This window comes from Saccopteryx leptura, chromosome 9 (genome assembly GCF_036850995.1).
Source record: "Saccopteryx leptura isolate mSacLep1 chromosome 9, mSacLep1_pri_phased_curated, whole genome shotgun sequence".
Lineage (NCBI taxonomy): Eukaryota > Metazoa > Chordata > Mammalia > Chiroptera > Emballonuridae > Saccopteryx > Saccopteryx leptura.
Genome location: NC_089511.1, coordinates 48,127,367 through 48,140,827, shown reverse-complemented (window position 1 = coordinate 48,140,827; position 13,461 = coordinate 48,127,367). Strand labels below are relative to the sequence as shown.

The window sequence follows — 13,461 nt, the reverse complement described above, 5'->3', positions numbered from 1 at the left end:
ACAGTGAAGATACGAAAAGGCTTGAGTCCGGAAATAAGTGTACATAGATCTAAAATACATTTCAGGCAGGGAAACAGCAGCGACAAAGAGACAGAGGATGCTGTGGAGAACAGGGTATCTGGCTGGAGTGCGGGAAGAGTGAAAAGAAGCCAGGGCCCAGTTATGAAGGACCTTGCCTTTCACGCTAAAGAGCTTGGGTTTTGACCCTAAGTTAAAAACCTTGATTGTGCATCTCACTTTTTCTGATCAACTGAGTGAATTTGAGCAGATCACTTAACCCCTCTGAGCTTCTGTTTCCTCACTCACTAGGATGCAAATAATTGTCACTTGTCCTATTGGTCTCATTTCTGTGAAGATAAGAAATATGTAATATGTGTTATAAAAAATAGCTTTTGTTTTGTAAGACATTGTTTTGCATACATGTAAATATAATTAAGATTATATCAATGTGCTTCTCCTTAAACGTGCCTGATGTCTCTTATTTACTGGAAGAAGTTTAAGGCATGTGCACTTAACCTAGCCTCTTCTTTCTAGCCCCAAGTGTCGAGACAGCCCTCATGACGATAGAATAAACAGAAACTGGGGGTGAGGGGAGGGACTCCTATAAGGCAAATACTAACCATACTAGTAATTCTAAATACTTCATAATCTTGACTTAATTTTCTTCTCACCATAAACCCTTCAAGCGTGTAATATTCTTGTTATTGGTGAGAAAGCAGGTTCATGGTGGTTAAGTGACTTGCTCAAGCTCACCTAGTTATATAGTGGACAGAACCACGCTTTAATTCAGACAACCTGACTGTCAGTGCTTGACCGTCTGAAGAAAACCCACAGGAACCTTTTGAGTGCCCTGAGCACCACTTGATGTTAAAAGAGGAAACCTCTAAGGGCCAGCTGAGTCAGCCCCCTCAGTGGCATCATGGGCAGTGGCTGTTGTCTGGCTGTTTTTGCTGTTCTGTGGAACTGCTTTGAAACTGCTTTCGGTGGTTTATGATTGTCATCTAGTATTTTAAGAGCACAGTTTATTATCAATTTTAAGTTTATTTTAGGATCTTTTTCTTATATATCGATATTACGATTTCTTATATTACTTTATTACCTTCCTTTAACTCTAGGTATTTTAAAACATAGTCATTCTTTATCCATACAAACATCCAAATTATGTTACAAATTTATACCAGCTTTAGATGTCAATCTGGAAATATTTTTGAAATATATTTGCCAGAGATGCGAAATGAGTAAAATGGCCCCAGATTTATAGTGTGTTATTGAAAATGGTCAGGGAATCAGTTCATTAGGCTTTTTAATTTCTTCTATATTTCTTTCTAGGTGTGAACATGGAACCATTAAGAATTGCACACCGACCAACGACACCATATGTAAAGAAGGTTATTATTATTTTTAAATGAGTATACTCTCCTTTTTCCTTATTCCCACAGTAAAATTTGAAGAAAAGCCAGTCCCTTTTGATTCTTTGAAAGTATTTTGTTTAATCTTAAACACTGCTTCTTTTCATGTAAAATGTTCAATATTCCAATCTATAGGATCTGGACCTGACTTACGGTGGTTATGGCTCCTGGTCCTGATTCCAATAACTGGACTGCTGATAATTTGCTGTAAGTTCCTATTTTGTTCAAATTGAAATAACTTGGAAAGTACTTGTTCAAAGAATTCCCCCCGTCTCCTACCTATAAGAAAACTTCTACCAGGTAGCTAGCTCGCTCTAGTGTATCTTTAATTCCTGCCACTAAATGCACTCATGAAAGCTGATGAGACTAGATTACATTATCTCTCAGCTACTGTTTCTGAGCAACCATTTAGGGGCGCTGAGTGGGTATTACCATCCTCCCTATGTTTCCATTCAGGCAGCAGCCAAGTTTGCCAAGTGCACTGTTCATCAGGCTTGCCTCGTGCATGAGGAGAACACAGGAGCCAGGGCCTTCCTGGAAAAGGCATTGCAGGGGACCCTCCATAAATCATCCCTCTTTGTGCCTCCTCACCCTTGTCCAAACTCTATTTTTTTAGTATTTCTTCACCATAATTTAAAATACTGTGCAATACATTTTTATGCAAGGGTTACTTAGTAAAATTAGCAGATAAGCCAAAATTGGTTATAACCATAATTACTCCAGAAAAATCCCTTTAAATCATCAATAAAACACAGGTGCAACTTTCAATCACTCTGAAACATTCGATTTTTCCTTCTTGGTTGGAATAAGTCTCTGTGTCTTCAGCTGAAGATAGAGGTTGCCTTGCCTTTAGAGGTTGTTAAGCTAAAAATACATACTCTGTATTTAAGCACTATACCATGTCTGCAGTTTTACGGATTCCTTTCTTCCGTCTCATACTGACTTCAAGGCATATATTCATTGAGTGTGTATACTTGGCCTGTTTGTGAGAGCATGCTCATGAATTTCTGGATGTTCAATGCCACACCATGAAAGTTGATGTCCACTTTCCATACCCTGTGCTTCTATACCCTGCTGTAGCCATGACATCCAGCTCCAAGCTGCTGAGAGGACATGGTGCTACCATGCCATAAGTCAAATGCCAGCTTTAGGCTAGACCAGTTTGAGATCATTGGATGTTCCAATTAAAATGTAGCATATCTCTAGAACAGTTGACCTGATGGGGTGGAATTACCCATAATCTGAACAATGCTATCTCTCGGGGTGTTTGGTCACCATAAATATCAATGAATCTCTCCTTCTCACACTTCTCTAGTGTGAGAGTAGTGCTTCCTACAAGTCTGATAGAAGATTCTTTAATCTTCTAGGGCTGAAAAGAAGGTACTGGAAGAATAATGGTCACTATACACCTACACCTTCAAATATAAATACGGTAAGTGTTGAAATGTGCATCAGCTCTCCTAAAAACTTAGGGGAAGTAGTCATTCAACTTTTTACTTAACTTTTTAAAACACCAAACATTTATTGTGTGTGTGTGTGTGCATATGGTAGAGGGCATCCAAAGGTAATTAGGATATGATGCCCCGTTTATAAAAGAGTTATCAAAGGACTTAGTGGAGGGTGCTCAAAACGAGTTGTAAAAAGGAGGTGGCCAAGTGGCGTGTTCCGCGTTGGTGTGTCCCTGTCCCTGCAGAGAAACTGCAGACGCCGCCTTCACTAGAGGCGGACTCGGTGTGTGAGCCAGGCACTGAGGTAGCTCTTCAAGCCCGTTACAAAGGCACAGCTCAGCTTTCTCTAGCCACTTATTACTGTCGTTCTTACCATATGTATTTTTTTTTTCCTCACACGGGATCAAAGCATTTCAAATCACAAAAGTTACACAGGGAAGAAAAACCGTTCGCTTCAGAAATACAGCTTTCCTCATTTGGGGCCAGGACTCAGTGGGAGGTAGGGTTCCTAAAAGCAATATAGTACAAAATAATTTCAGTTTAAATCATTTTCTCACATCAGAAATAAGATTAGTTACAGTTTAGAGGGTTGTTGATGACTATGTTTATTATGTTTGTTTTCATGAGTCTGTATGAAACATACATTCAACACATTCCACAAATTCGCTGGGTTCCTTGGCTGTGTAAAAAATAAGCCAACATTCTTTAATTCCTGGCAATTCTGGAACCTTTCAGAATAAAAATTTGATGGATAACTCCTTCTTAATCACGTTGTCTAGCTAATTATGTATATCAAGCAACTGATTGTACTTCCTTTAGTATTAAGGAAAAATTAAAAGATTGCATTTAAACTATCCTAAATATGTATTTATTTTTTCTCTCTTCCTCCATATTTTTTTCTCCCCAGGAAAAGGCCCCAGTGCCTGTAGCAGGTAAGGTTTTTATCATTTCATTTCATAGAGATGGCTTCCATGGGAGTAAGGCTAATTTTAGAGTAAAATAATGTCATTAATGGCAATGACATATAGTGAGGTCTTGCTATTCCTTGAGCTTACAGTTCTTCTTGCTCACTACCAAGGGTTTTTCAGGCACTTTGTTTAAATGTATAACTAATATTCCTAGATAGAAATAAATCAGGCAGCAATAAGACACTATATTCTGAGCCTTAGGACAATTTCCCTTTACAAACATTTTGGTGTATTAAAAAACTCCTGCCTAAACTGACTTAGATGTTAATCTGAATTGTAGACTCTGTTATTTTTGGTATATTACAGCTCAGTTGTGAGAATCAGCTTATGATTCTCCTCGGTTCTCTTTATTTATTTATTTTGTAATTTTATTTATTTATTTATTTATTTATTTTACAGAGACAGAGTGAATCAGAGAGAGGGATAGACAGGGACAGACAGACAGGAACAGAGAGATGAGAAGCATCAATCATTAGTTTTTCGTTGTAACACCTCAGTTGTTCATTGATTGCTTTCTCATATGTGCCTTGACCACGGGCCTTTAGCAGACCCAGTAACCCCTTGCTGGAGCCAGCGACCTTGGGTTCAAGCTGGTGGGCTTTTGCTCAAACCAGATGAGCCCACGCTCAACCTGGCGACCTCGGGGTCTCGAACCTGGGTCCTCTGCATCCCAGTCCGACGCTCTATCCACTGCGCCACCGCCTGGTCAGGCTCAGTTCTCTTTTTTGAGCTGTCGTTCAGAGATAGATGATCATGAATTCTTTGCCTGCTTATTCAGTTTGTAGGTCATTGGTCCATAGGAGATGGTTCAAGGTGATCTTTTCTAACCCTTTTATAGATGAAGAAAGAACATACAGAGATATTACGTATCTTGCTCAGGTCACAGAGCAAATAACCGGGAATATAGGTAGAGTTGGGATTAGAAGTCAAGGCTGTTTCTGTTTTTGTGTTTCCTTATCAGCTTTTTAGATGTCTAGGACTAACCTGCAATACAATACAATAAGAGGAGAAGTAAATATGGTTTTCAGTCATGGCAATTTCATTTAGAAGAACGAATTTTCAGAGACTATTCTTGCCCTCTCTCTTTTATCCCCCCCAGATATTGACTTGAGTGACTATATCAGCACTATTGCTGAGCTTATGACAATGAATCAAGTTAGAGATTTTGTTCGGAAGAATGGTGTCAGTGAAGCCAAAATAGATGAAATCAAGAATGACAACGCCCACGACACAGCTGAACAAAAAGTCCAGATGCTCCGTACTTGGCATCAACGTCACGGGAAGAAAGGCGCATATTGCACCTTGATGGAAAGTCTCAAAAGAAGCAGTCACCATGCTCTTGCAGAGAAAATTGAAGACAAAGTCCTAAAGGAAAATACTAGAAAACAGGAAAATGCTAACTACAACAATGAAAATGAAAGCCAAAGCTTGGTCTAAAGGAAAAAACAACTGTCTCGGTTCTGAGTATAGACAATCAATAGAAAGAAAAATGAGTGTTTGCACAAGTTTTTAGTAGAGGTTGGGTACAAGCATTGCTTGAATTTTTACTGGGTATGTTTTCTTTTTCTCATGTATTAGATTTGTAGAGCTAATATGCAGGTTTTGAGGATCTAATGGTTATGCCTTCAAGGATGTTTAAAATCTAGACAGACATGATTAGGAATAAATGCAGTGGCATGTTAAATATGCAAATATGTAGGAGTGTTTGCAAAGACAAAAGATTGGGATCATACCCTAGTATCTAATGTATGATTCTATAAATATATACATAATCACTCTATGTGAACACAAAGATCTGTCTACGGGCTAACCCCATCCATGCATCAGTAGACGATATGACCTCTCGCTGCAATGTCACAGAGACTGAAAAGGCAACTTTGTTTCTGAATTACCTCCCCAGCTCTGGTATGACTCGGGAGATTTTTACTATATTTGTAAACTTTGTTTGCAACTCTGAGCATCTTCAGGAAAAGCTTGCATATACCTCTGAGAGTGGAATTTAAGTAAGGTTCTACTTCAAAAATGTTTGCATAGATTATTGGTATTTCATTGCGAAATATTTCAATTTTGAATTCACATAGAAAATGGAAACTAAGTTATAATGCTTGAAATTTTATACTTGTGTGCCATTTTACTCGATTAAAATAATCGACTTCCTTCTCAGGTGCCAAAACATTTCATCAATCAGGGAAGTATTCCTAGAGCATTGCCACCTCTTTACTTTTTTTTTCTTGATGTGTATCTTGATGACCTTACACTCCCAAACCTGTAACTGCTATCTATGAAACACAGTGAGCCACTGTTGCTCTTAAAACTTCTAGTTCTGCTCCTACACCAGGTAGTTTTGCAACCTATCCCAAACCCACGTCTCACCAAAGCTGACCAGATGGATTCTTCCTTTGCCCTGTCCCCCACAAACCATTCAGCACTCGCCATATGTTCTGGCTACAGATGCAGCTTATCCACAGCTAAGGCGAAATCATCGGCTTTAGGGCTCATTCTTGTTGTTTCCTGCAGCTTCTTAGTCAAACAGGCCCCTCTCCACACGGCCACCTCCTCCCTTTGACATTCAAAACACTTCAGAAAATGTCTATTAATGTGAATTTTAATAAATACTATTTATATGTGTAGCTATACAATGATGACATTTATAAACTGAAATAGGTACGTGGAACTAACTACCTGAAGAGCTTCTGTTGATGGAAGATTCTTTTCCTCCTTATCTTTGAAAATGTCAAGTACAGGTAAAACTATTTAATTAAAATCACGTGTTTGGTATTTCTGGTTGTCTCTTTTTAGTAAAGGCCTTGCCTTTTTGTTTGTTCGTTTCCATTTTCTCTAACTACAGCTAAATGTAACCTGTTTATGAGTTTTCAATGCTTTCTTTGTCCTCTCAGGAGGCCTCTTTAAATGCCTTTTAGTAGTTAATTTCCTTCATAAGCTGTTACTGCCAAGAAAATCCCTCTCAAACAATATACTATTATTTATTATGTGAGGGTTTACTCTGACCCTGGAAATGAGGATTAGGTAGGTTTTATTAATAAGAAAGCTAAACAAGAATTTTGAAATATTCTTTTCAGCACACTTTTCACTGTGGCTACTTGGTACTACTGGACTCTATTTTTTTTAAATTTAATTTTAATAATATATTTTATTTAACCCACTATTCCCAAAGTTATCATTTCAACATGTAATCAATATAAAGAACAGATAGTGTACATTCTTTTTTTTTTTTTTTGTATTTTTCTGAAGTTGGAAACGGGGAGGCAGACAGACTCCCGCGTGCACCTGACCAGGATCCACCTGACCTTCCCACCAGGGGGCGATGCTCTGCCCATCTGGGGCGTCGCTTTGTTGCAACCAGAGCCATTCTAGCGCCTGAGAAAGAGGCCACAGAGCCATCCTCAGCGCCCGGGCCAACTTTGCTCCAATGGAGCCTTGCCTGCGGGAGGGGAAGAGAGAGACAGAAAGGAAGGAGAGGGGGAGGGTTGGAGAAGCAGATGGGCGCTTCTCCTGTGTGCCCTGGCCGGGAATCGAACCCAGGACTCATGCATGCCAGGCCAACACTCTACCACTGAGCCAACCGGCCAGGGCCCGTTCTTTTTTACTTTTTATACTGAAGTCTTCAACATCTGATTTGTATTTTATTTATACTCACAAGCACATCTCCATTTAGACTGGCCACATTTTAAAGCAGGGATCCCCAAACTATGGCCAGCAGGCTGCATGCGGCCCCCTGAGGCCGTTTATCTGGCCCCCGCTGCACTTCCGGAAGGGGCACCTCTTTCATTGGTGGTCAGTGAGAGGAGCACATTGACCATCTCACTAGCCGAAAGCAGGCCCATAGTTCCCATTGAAATACTGGTCAGTTTGTTGATTTAAATTTACTTGTTCTTTATTTTAAATATTGTATTTGTTCCTGTTTTGTTTTTTTACTTTAAAATAAGATATGTGCAGTGTGCATAGGGATTTGTTCATAGTTTTTTTTTATAGTCCAGCCCTTCAACGGTCTGAGGGACAGTGAACTGGCCCCCTGTGTAAAAAGTTTGGGGACCCCTGTTTTAAAGGTTCAGTAGCCACATGTGTCTAGTGGATTCACATTAGACAGTTCAGGTCTATATCTTTGTTAGGGCAGGTTTAGCAGCCTTGACTCTGGTGGCTGGTTTAGACCTGCTAGGAAAGTCCAGCACATCCTAAGTCTGTTCAGTGAGGCCTCTTCACTCTGGTGAGTTGGGCAAGTCAACACTTCACATCCCTAGCTCAGCTTTGGGAATAGTTTTGCCTACAGCACCTGTAGTTCTTTGCCTGGCACGTGGCATCTAACCTCTGCATGTGCACAGAATGTTCAGTCAATGGCTCCTATGAACCTCTGTACAGACTTCTGGAGCTCGTTTTCTGCATACATTCCTTTTGTGTAGTACTTTTTTTCTGGAAATTCCGGTAGCCTCTGTCTCCTGAACTTGAACCTCTGCCCCTCCAGTCAACAAGATGACAATGCTCTGCTAAGGGTTCTGTTGGAAAAACAGCTGTGTTAAGCTTCCTCGCTTGTACTTTGCCTGATTAGCGCATGAGCACATGGGCAAGCCACGTGTGTATAGTCTGCGTAAGGCTACAGGTGCTTGCCCTCAGGGCAGCGGGTTGCGGATTGCCTGGCTGCCACTGTGAGGGACCATTTTTGCTATTTGTTGGCCTGTTGCCGTGAGAAGCAGTTTCCCCTGCCTGTTTGCTTGTCCGCCATTGTGAGACTCTATTAGATGGGAGTGGCCCAACGCTTTCTGTCTCCGCAGTTCCTCTGCCGTCTGCTTGAATCCATGTGGACCTGCCGGGCCTAAGCCACTGGCATTACAGGTCCCTGCTGGCACCAAAGTACCTCTGGGCAGAATTTTGGGTGATCAGAAGCAGAGGTGGATTTAAACAGGTGCACTGGGCACCCGCGCTGAGCCCTGACTTCTGAAGGGCCCCACAAAACCCCGACTTTACACTTTTTCTAGTGACATCAAGTTTGGTTTCATATGTGCAATTTTAACATTAATAGTATATAATATATTTTAATATGTATTTTTATTTTTTCTGCCTCTCTTTTAAGGGGCCCAATATTTTCTTCTGCGCCCGGGGCCTCAACCGACCTTAATCCGCATCTGATCACAGGGCTCACCTCTTTAGTTTCTTTTCTGAAGGGTCACAGCCTGTGCTACCTGTTGTCCCATTTTCTAGTCGTAAACAGCATGGGACAAGGCTGGCTGGCACTGGTTACTCTCCATGGACAGAAGCAGAAGTCCTACTTTGCAAGGTGAAGTCAAGTTAGAGAACGCGCTGTGCTCACTCTGTGAGGCGAGTGCCAGCTAAGAACCTGGGGACCCTTTGGGAGGAAGACAGTTGAGAAGGTTTTTGGACTCGGTGGTGTGGCTCTTTCCCTCATTGTTTTACCTGAGCGGGACTGCTCCCATGTCACCAGTCTTGCCATGTTGGGTTCTTTTTTTTTTTTTTCTGAAGTTTGAAACGGGGAGGCAGTCAGACTCCTGCATGTGCCCGACCGGGATCCACCCGGCATGCCCACCAGGGGGCGATGCTCTGCCCATCTGGGGCATTGCTCTGTTGCAACCAGAGCCACTCTAGCGCCTGAGGCAGAGGCCATGGAGCCATCCTCAGCGCCTGGGCCAACTTTGCTCCAATGGAGCCTTGGCTGCGGGAAGGGAAGAGAGAGAGAGGAAGGAGAGGGGGAGGGGTGGAGAAGCAGATGGGCGCTTCTCCTGTGTGCCCTGGCCGGGAATCGAACCCGGGACTCCTGCATGCCAGGCCGACGCTCTACCACTGAGCCAACCGGCCAGAGCCCATGTTGGGTTCTTAACTGATCGTCTTTCTTTCACTCTTGCCCCTCCAATCGACACTCCAAACAGCAGCCACCATGGTCTTCCCAAAGGCAAATGCATTATGTTGTTTCCCTGCTTAAAATCCTCTGTTTTCTATTGCTCTTTGAAATGAGTCTACACTCGGTTTACAAGGCCCCATGAGCCCAGGGTCTAGGTACCTTTCTAGCACCCTCTCTCAACACTTCCCCTCTCCCAGTCTAAAGCCACGTCAAATTACTTTTTTGTCCTCAACGCTGCTGTCCTGTTCTTTCATCTGAGATTTTGCTTTCTTGCTGCTTCCCCTATTTTTGCCTCGTCACTTCCAGTTTATTCCTCGGTTTCAGCTTTAAATGCCATTTCCTGTGGAGCACCACCTTGATGTCCAAACCACTCACCTCGGAAATGTATCTAGTTGTCTCTCCCTTGCTAGGCTGTAAGCACATGAGGGTAGCAATCATGATTAACACAGAGCAGGTGCTCATTCAATCATTATTTCTTGAACGAGTCAGTTCATGAAGGAGGAAATGTATGCACTAGTCATTTGTATCGGATTGTGACTGCCTTCTGGTAGGGGAGTTCATAGTGAGTGGCTGATCATTCACTGTATGGGGGGGCCTCATTCTTTCCTTTAAAAATGATTTTGTCATTGCACTTATCACATGTATCTGAGAACTTTCAGGATGCTTCCCGCCCTCTGTGTCATCCCTGCCTTATTTCCCGCTGCTTCCTTGATGGCCCACACTTCTTGTTTCTCACACTATTATTCTCAGTTCAAACCCTGTCCTGACTACTTGCACGCTGCGCTCCCCACCACCCCAAAACACATGCAGCCAAATTCCCCCAAATTCCACTGGCTTCCCCAAGAAGCTATCACCAACTCGGAACACCTGGAGTTTTTCTGAAGATATTTGTGACCATCTTCAGAACCTCCGTAGGCTTCAGTTTCCCCATTTCTAGAACAGCTGCACGTAGCACTGCTCTGAGGTGAAATGAGACACCCGCCTGCAGCACGAGGGGCAGTACTCTCACTGCACTCATCTCCAGCATTCCACAGGCACGTATGTGATACCGACGTGTCATCCACGAAGCCAGATGAGACCACACAGAGAGCTGGTGATGTGCGGCTACACATCTGCTTTCACACAAAGCTCTGGCTCCCTTCTTTAGAAATCAAAATGATTCTGCAGTAGAATGCAGAGAAATGGCCACGAGAGGGCAGTCAAAGACTAGGACGGATGTGATGGTAACAAGGGGAAACTGCAGCCTGCCCTTGTTTCATGCGTTCCTTTCACTCTCTTCACGATGATGCTGAAGCAACTGGAACGAGCTTTTTTCCACATTAGTCGATGCTGGTCAACCAGATAATGAGGAAGTTATGAGGAAAGAAGGGTCATCAGTGCAAGTGATATGTTCTAGCCACTGACCTGAGAGTAGCCAGGAAGAATTTTTTCTCCTGTGTGGTATCGTCCTATTACCTGTCACAAACCCTGCTGTCTGAAGATTGCAAGAATTTAGATTTGTCTGGCACCAAAGCTCTCCTTTCGGCGGGCTTCCAGTCAAGCACATCTCATTTAAAAGTCTCCCCAGTACCTCTAATAAACTGTCCAGATGCCAGGTCTAATGATTGCTTCTTCTCCGCACCTTTTCATGGATTACTTTTGACCTGGAATTGTCATTTCCCTGCCTACCAAGGCCACATGCCACCCCTCTTTCCAGGTGTAGTTGGAGGCTACCTCTTTTATGAAGCCTTCTCTGGTACCTCAGGCCAAAGGAACCTTTCTTACTCTAGCATTAGTGGAGCTTGGGGCCCATCTGCGTATCAGGGCTCCTATGCTTCCTTCTCTTTTGTAGCATGGATTAGAGATGATTGTGTCAAGTACCTAGCACAGTGCCTGGTTTACACAAACATGCAGTCATTACTGTACTAGGAGTATCATTCTTCCTGCAATTAATTATATATGAAGCTTATACCCTAAAAGCAGGAGGGTAGGTGTTATGTGTCAGGCTCACCTTTTTTATTATTATCATTTTTTGATTTTAGAGAAAGGAAGAGAGAGAGAGAAGCCTTCACATGTTATTGCACTTAGTTGTGCATTCAGTGGGATGTCGGACTCATCTTGCAAGTGTAAGCATTCATGAAAAATCTGCTGCACAGATGACCACAGAAATTAAGGAGCTAGTCAATTCCTAACTCATTCCTGAACTATCAGGAATAAATGACTCCTTGTGTTTTTGTGATTGTGATTCTGAAGGACAACCCAGCAAATACATTCATTGTTTCTCCTCCCCTAATTATGAAGCCAATTCATAGTTATTTTCAAGAAGTATAGAAAAGCTTAAAGAAGAAACTGCAAATTAACCCAATCTCAGAGAGCAGAGGTAACCAGTCTGATTAATTTCCAGATACCTATGTAAACACACACACACACACACACACACACACACACACACACACACAGTTAAATAAAAGTGATCACACCATATATGCTTATAATCTGTTTTTTACTCAACAATAGGTCATGGATCCTTTTCCATATTAATAAATATAGATAAATCCTTTTTAATATTCCTTTACAATATAATATCCTTTTTGGATGTATGATATTCTACCATTTTGAGGTATCGTGTTTTATTAAAATACAAATGTTACAATATATTTTGCTAAAATACAAAGGTTACATAGGAATGTTAATACATGTAACCACTATGACCATTAGTTCTTGCCAGACTTGTTTACCTTAAACTGAAGACTTGGTGGGGAGGTGCAAGGAGGCAACGCCCCAGAACTCGGGCCATGCTAGGGTGGCTGGCCCAGGTAGGCATGGTGCCTCTTGAGGCTCAGGAACGGGGCAGCCCTGGTCAACGACTGAAAGAGAACCGTTTGGTGCCGAAAGTGGGCTTTTCTAAGTAGACATTGTAAGGTATCTTTCCCCGCCGAGAAGGAAGGAAGAGGCCAGAGCCACAAAGTGTGTTATAACAAAAGGCTTTATTAAGTACAGAGCACGCATCCCGCCTGGCAAGGTTCCCTGACCCCAAGGTAAGATGGAGGCCAGGGAAGTTGCATGGATTAAACCGCGTGGGAGATATTTAAAGGGGTCCCTCTAGGGAAGTCGAGCTAACATGACGTGGTGAAATCCCACTGGCTGGTAGACGGTCACTTTTTTCCAAAGGGTTCCTGTGAAGCCTCTTTTGGTGTGCTTGGTTGAGGGCAGTCCTAGCCAAAGTTCACAGCTCTGTATTCCCCACGTGACCATCCCCCATTATCCACCGGCCCTACATTCTGACCTTTTGTGTTAAATAGAAAAGGGGCGCCGTTTATTCGTCTGGCTACTTCCTGCTGAATAGGGGCATTGTGGGGAGGGGGAGATCGAAAGGTGATGGTTTTGAGGGGTGTCAGGAGGAACATCTGTGTGGCCGTGATTGGAGAAACTTTGCGGATGCGGTCCTGTAAGGATTTTAAAAAAAGAGGAGTAATAGGGGGATTTGCAGGGTCCAGCCTTTTGATGAGTTGGAGATGGATGGAGTCCAGTGGTTCTGACTGCCAGAGGTCCTGTAAGGAGGCAAGCTTGAGGCAGAACTGCATGTCAGGAGTGGCGTAAAAAGAGGAAAGGAAGGGGTCCCATCCATTCCTATAACTGAGACCTGTGAGGGAACTAGAGGTCCAGAGTGTGATGGCAAAACAGAGAAGGTAGCCCCCGTGTCCACAAGAAATGAGATGGACTTACCCACTCGTTGCAACATACCCTGGGTTCTCCGAGTCCAGGCCATGTTCTAGGAGTTCAAGCGA

The 13,461-nt window shown here is 42.7% G+C and overlaps 1 protein-coding gene across 2 annotated transcripts in view; it reads left to right on the top strand.

Annotated features, from left to right (window-relative positions):
• The window catches only part of FAS (Fas cell surface death receptor), a 47,338-nt gene extending 40,262 nt beyond the window's left edge, over nt 1-7,076 (top strand). The window contains exons 5-10 of one of the 2 annotated variants that reach the window (XR_010747012.1): nt 1,330-1,388; nt 1,545-1,616; nt 2,777-2,841; nt 3,765-3,789; nt 4,925-5,759; nt 7,040-7,076. Coding sequence is in view for 1 of the 2 variants with exons in the window: in XM_066349366.1 (XP_066205463.1) it covers nt 1,330-1,388; nt 1,545-1,616; nt 2,777-2,841; nt 3,765-3,789; nt 4,925-5,262 (559 nt within the window). In the remaining variant the exon portion in view is untranslated. Of the gene's footprint in view, nt 1-1,329; nt 1,389-1,544; nt 1,617-2,776; nt 2,842-3,764; nt 3,790-4,924; nt 6,589-7,039 lie in introns of those variants that run through there. The other variant, XM_066349366.1, reaches the window with a different exon arrangement.
• The last annotated feature ends 6,385 nt before the right edge of the window (nt 7,077-13,461 follow it).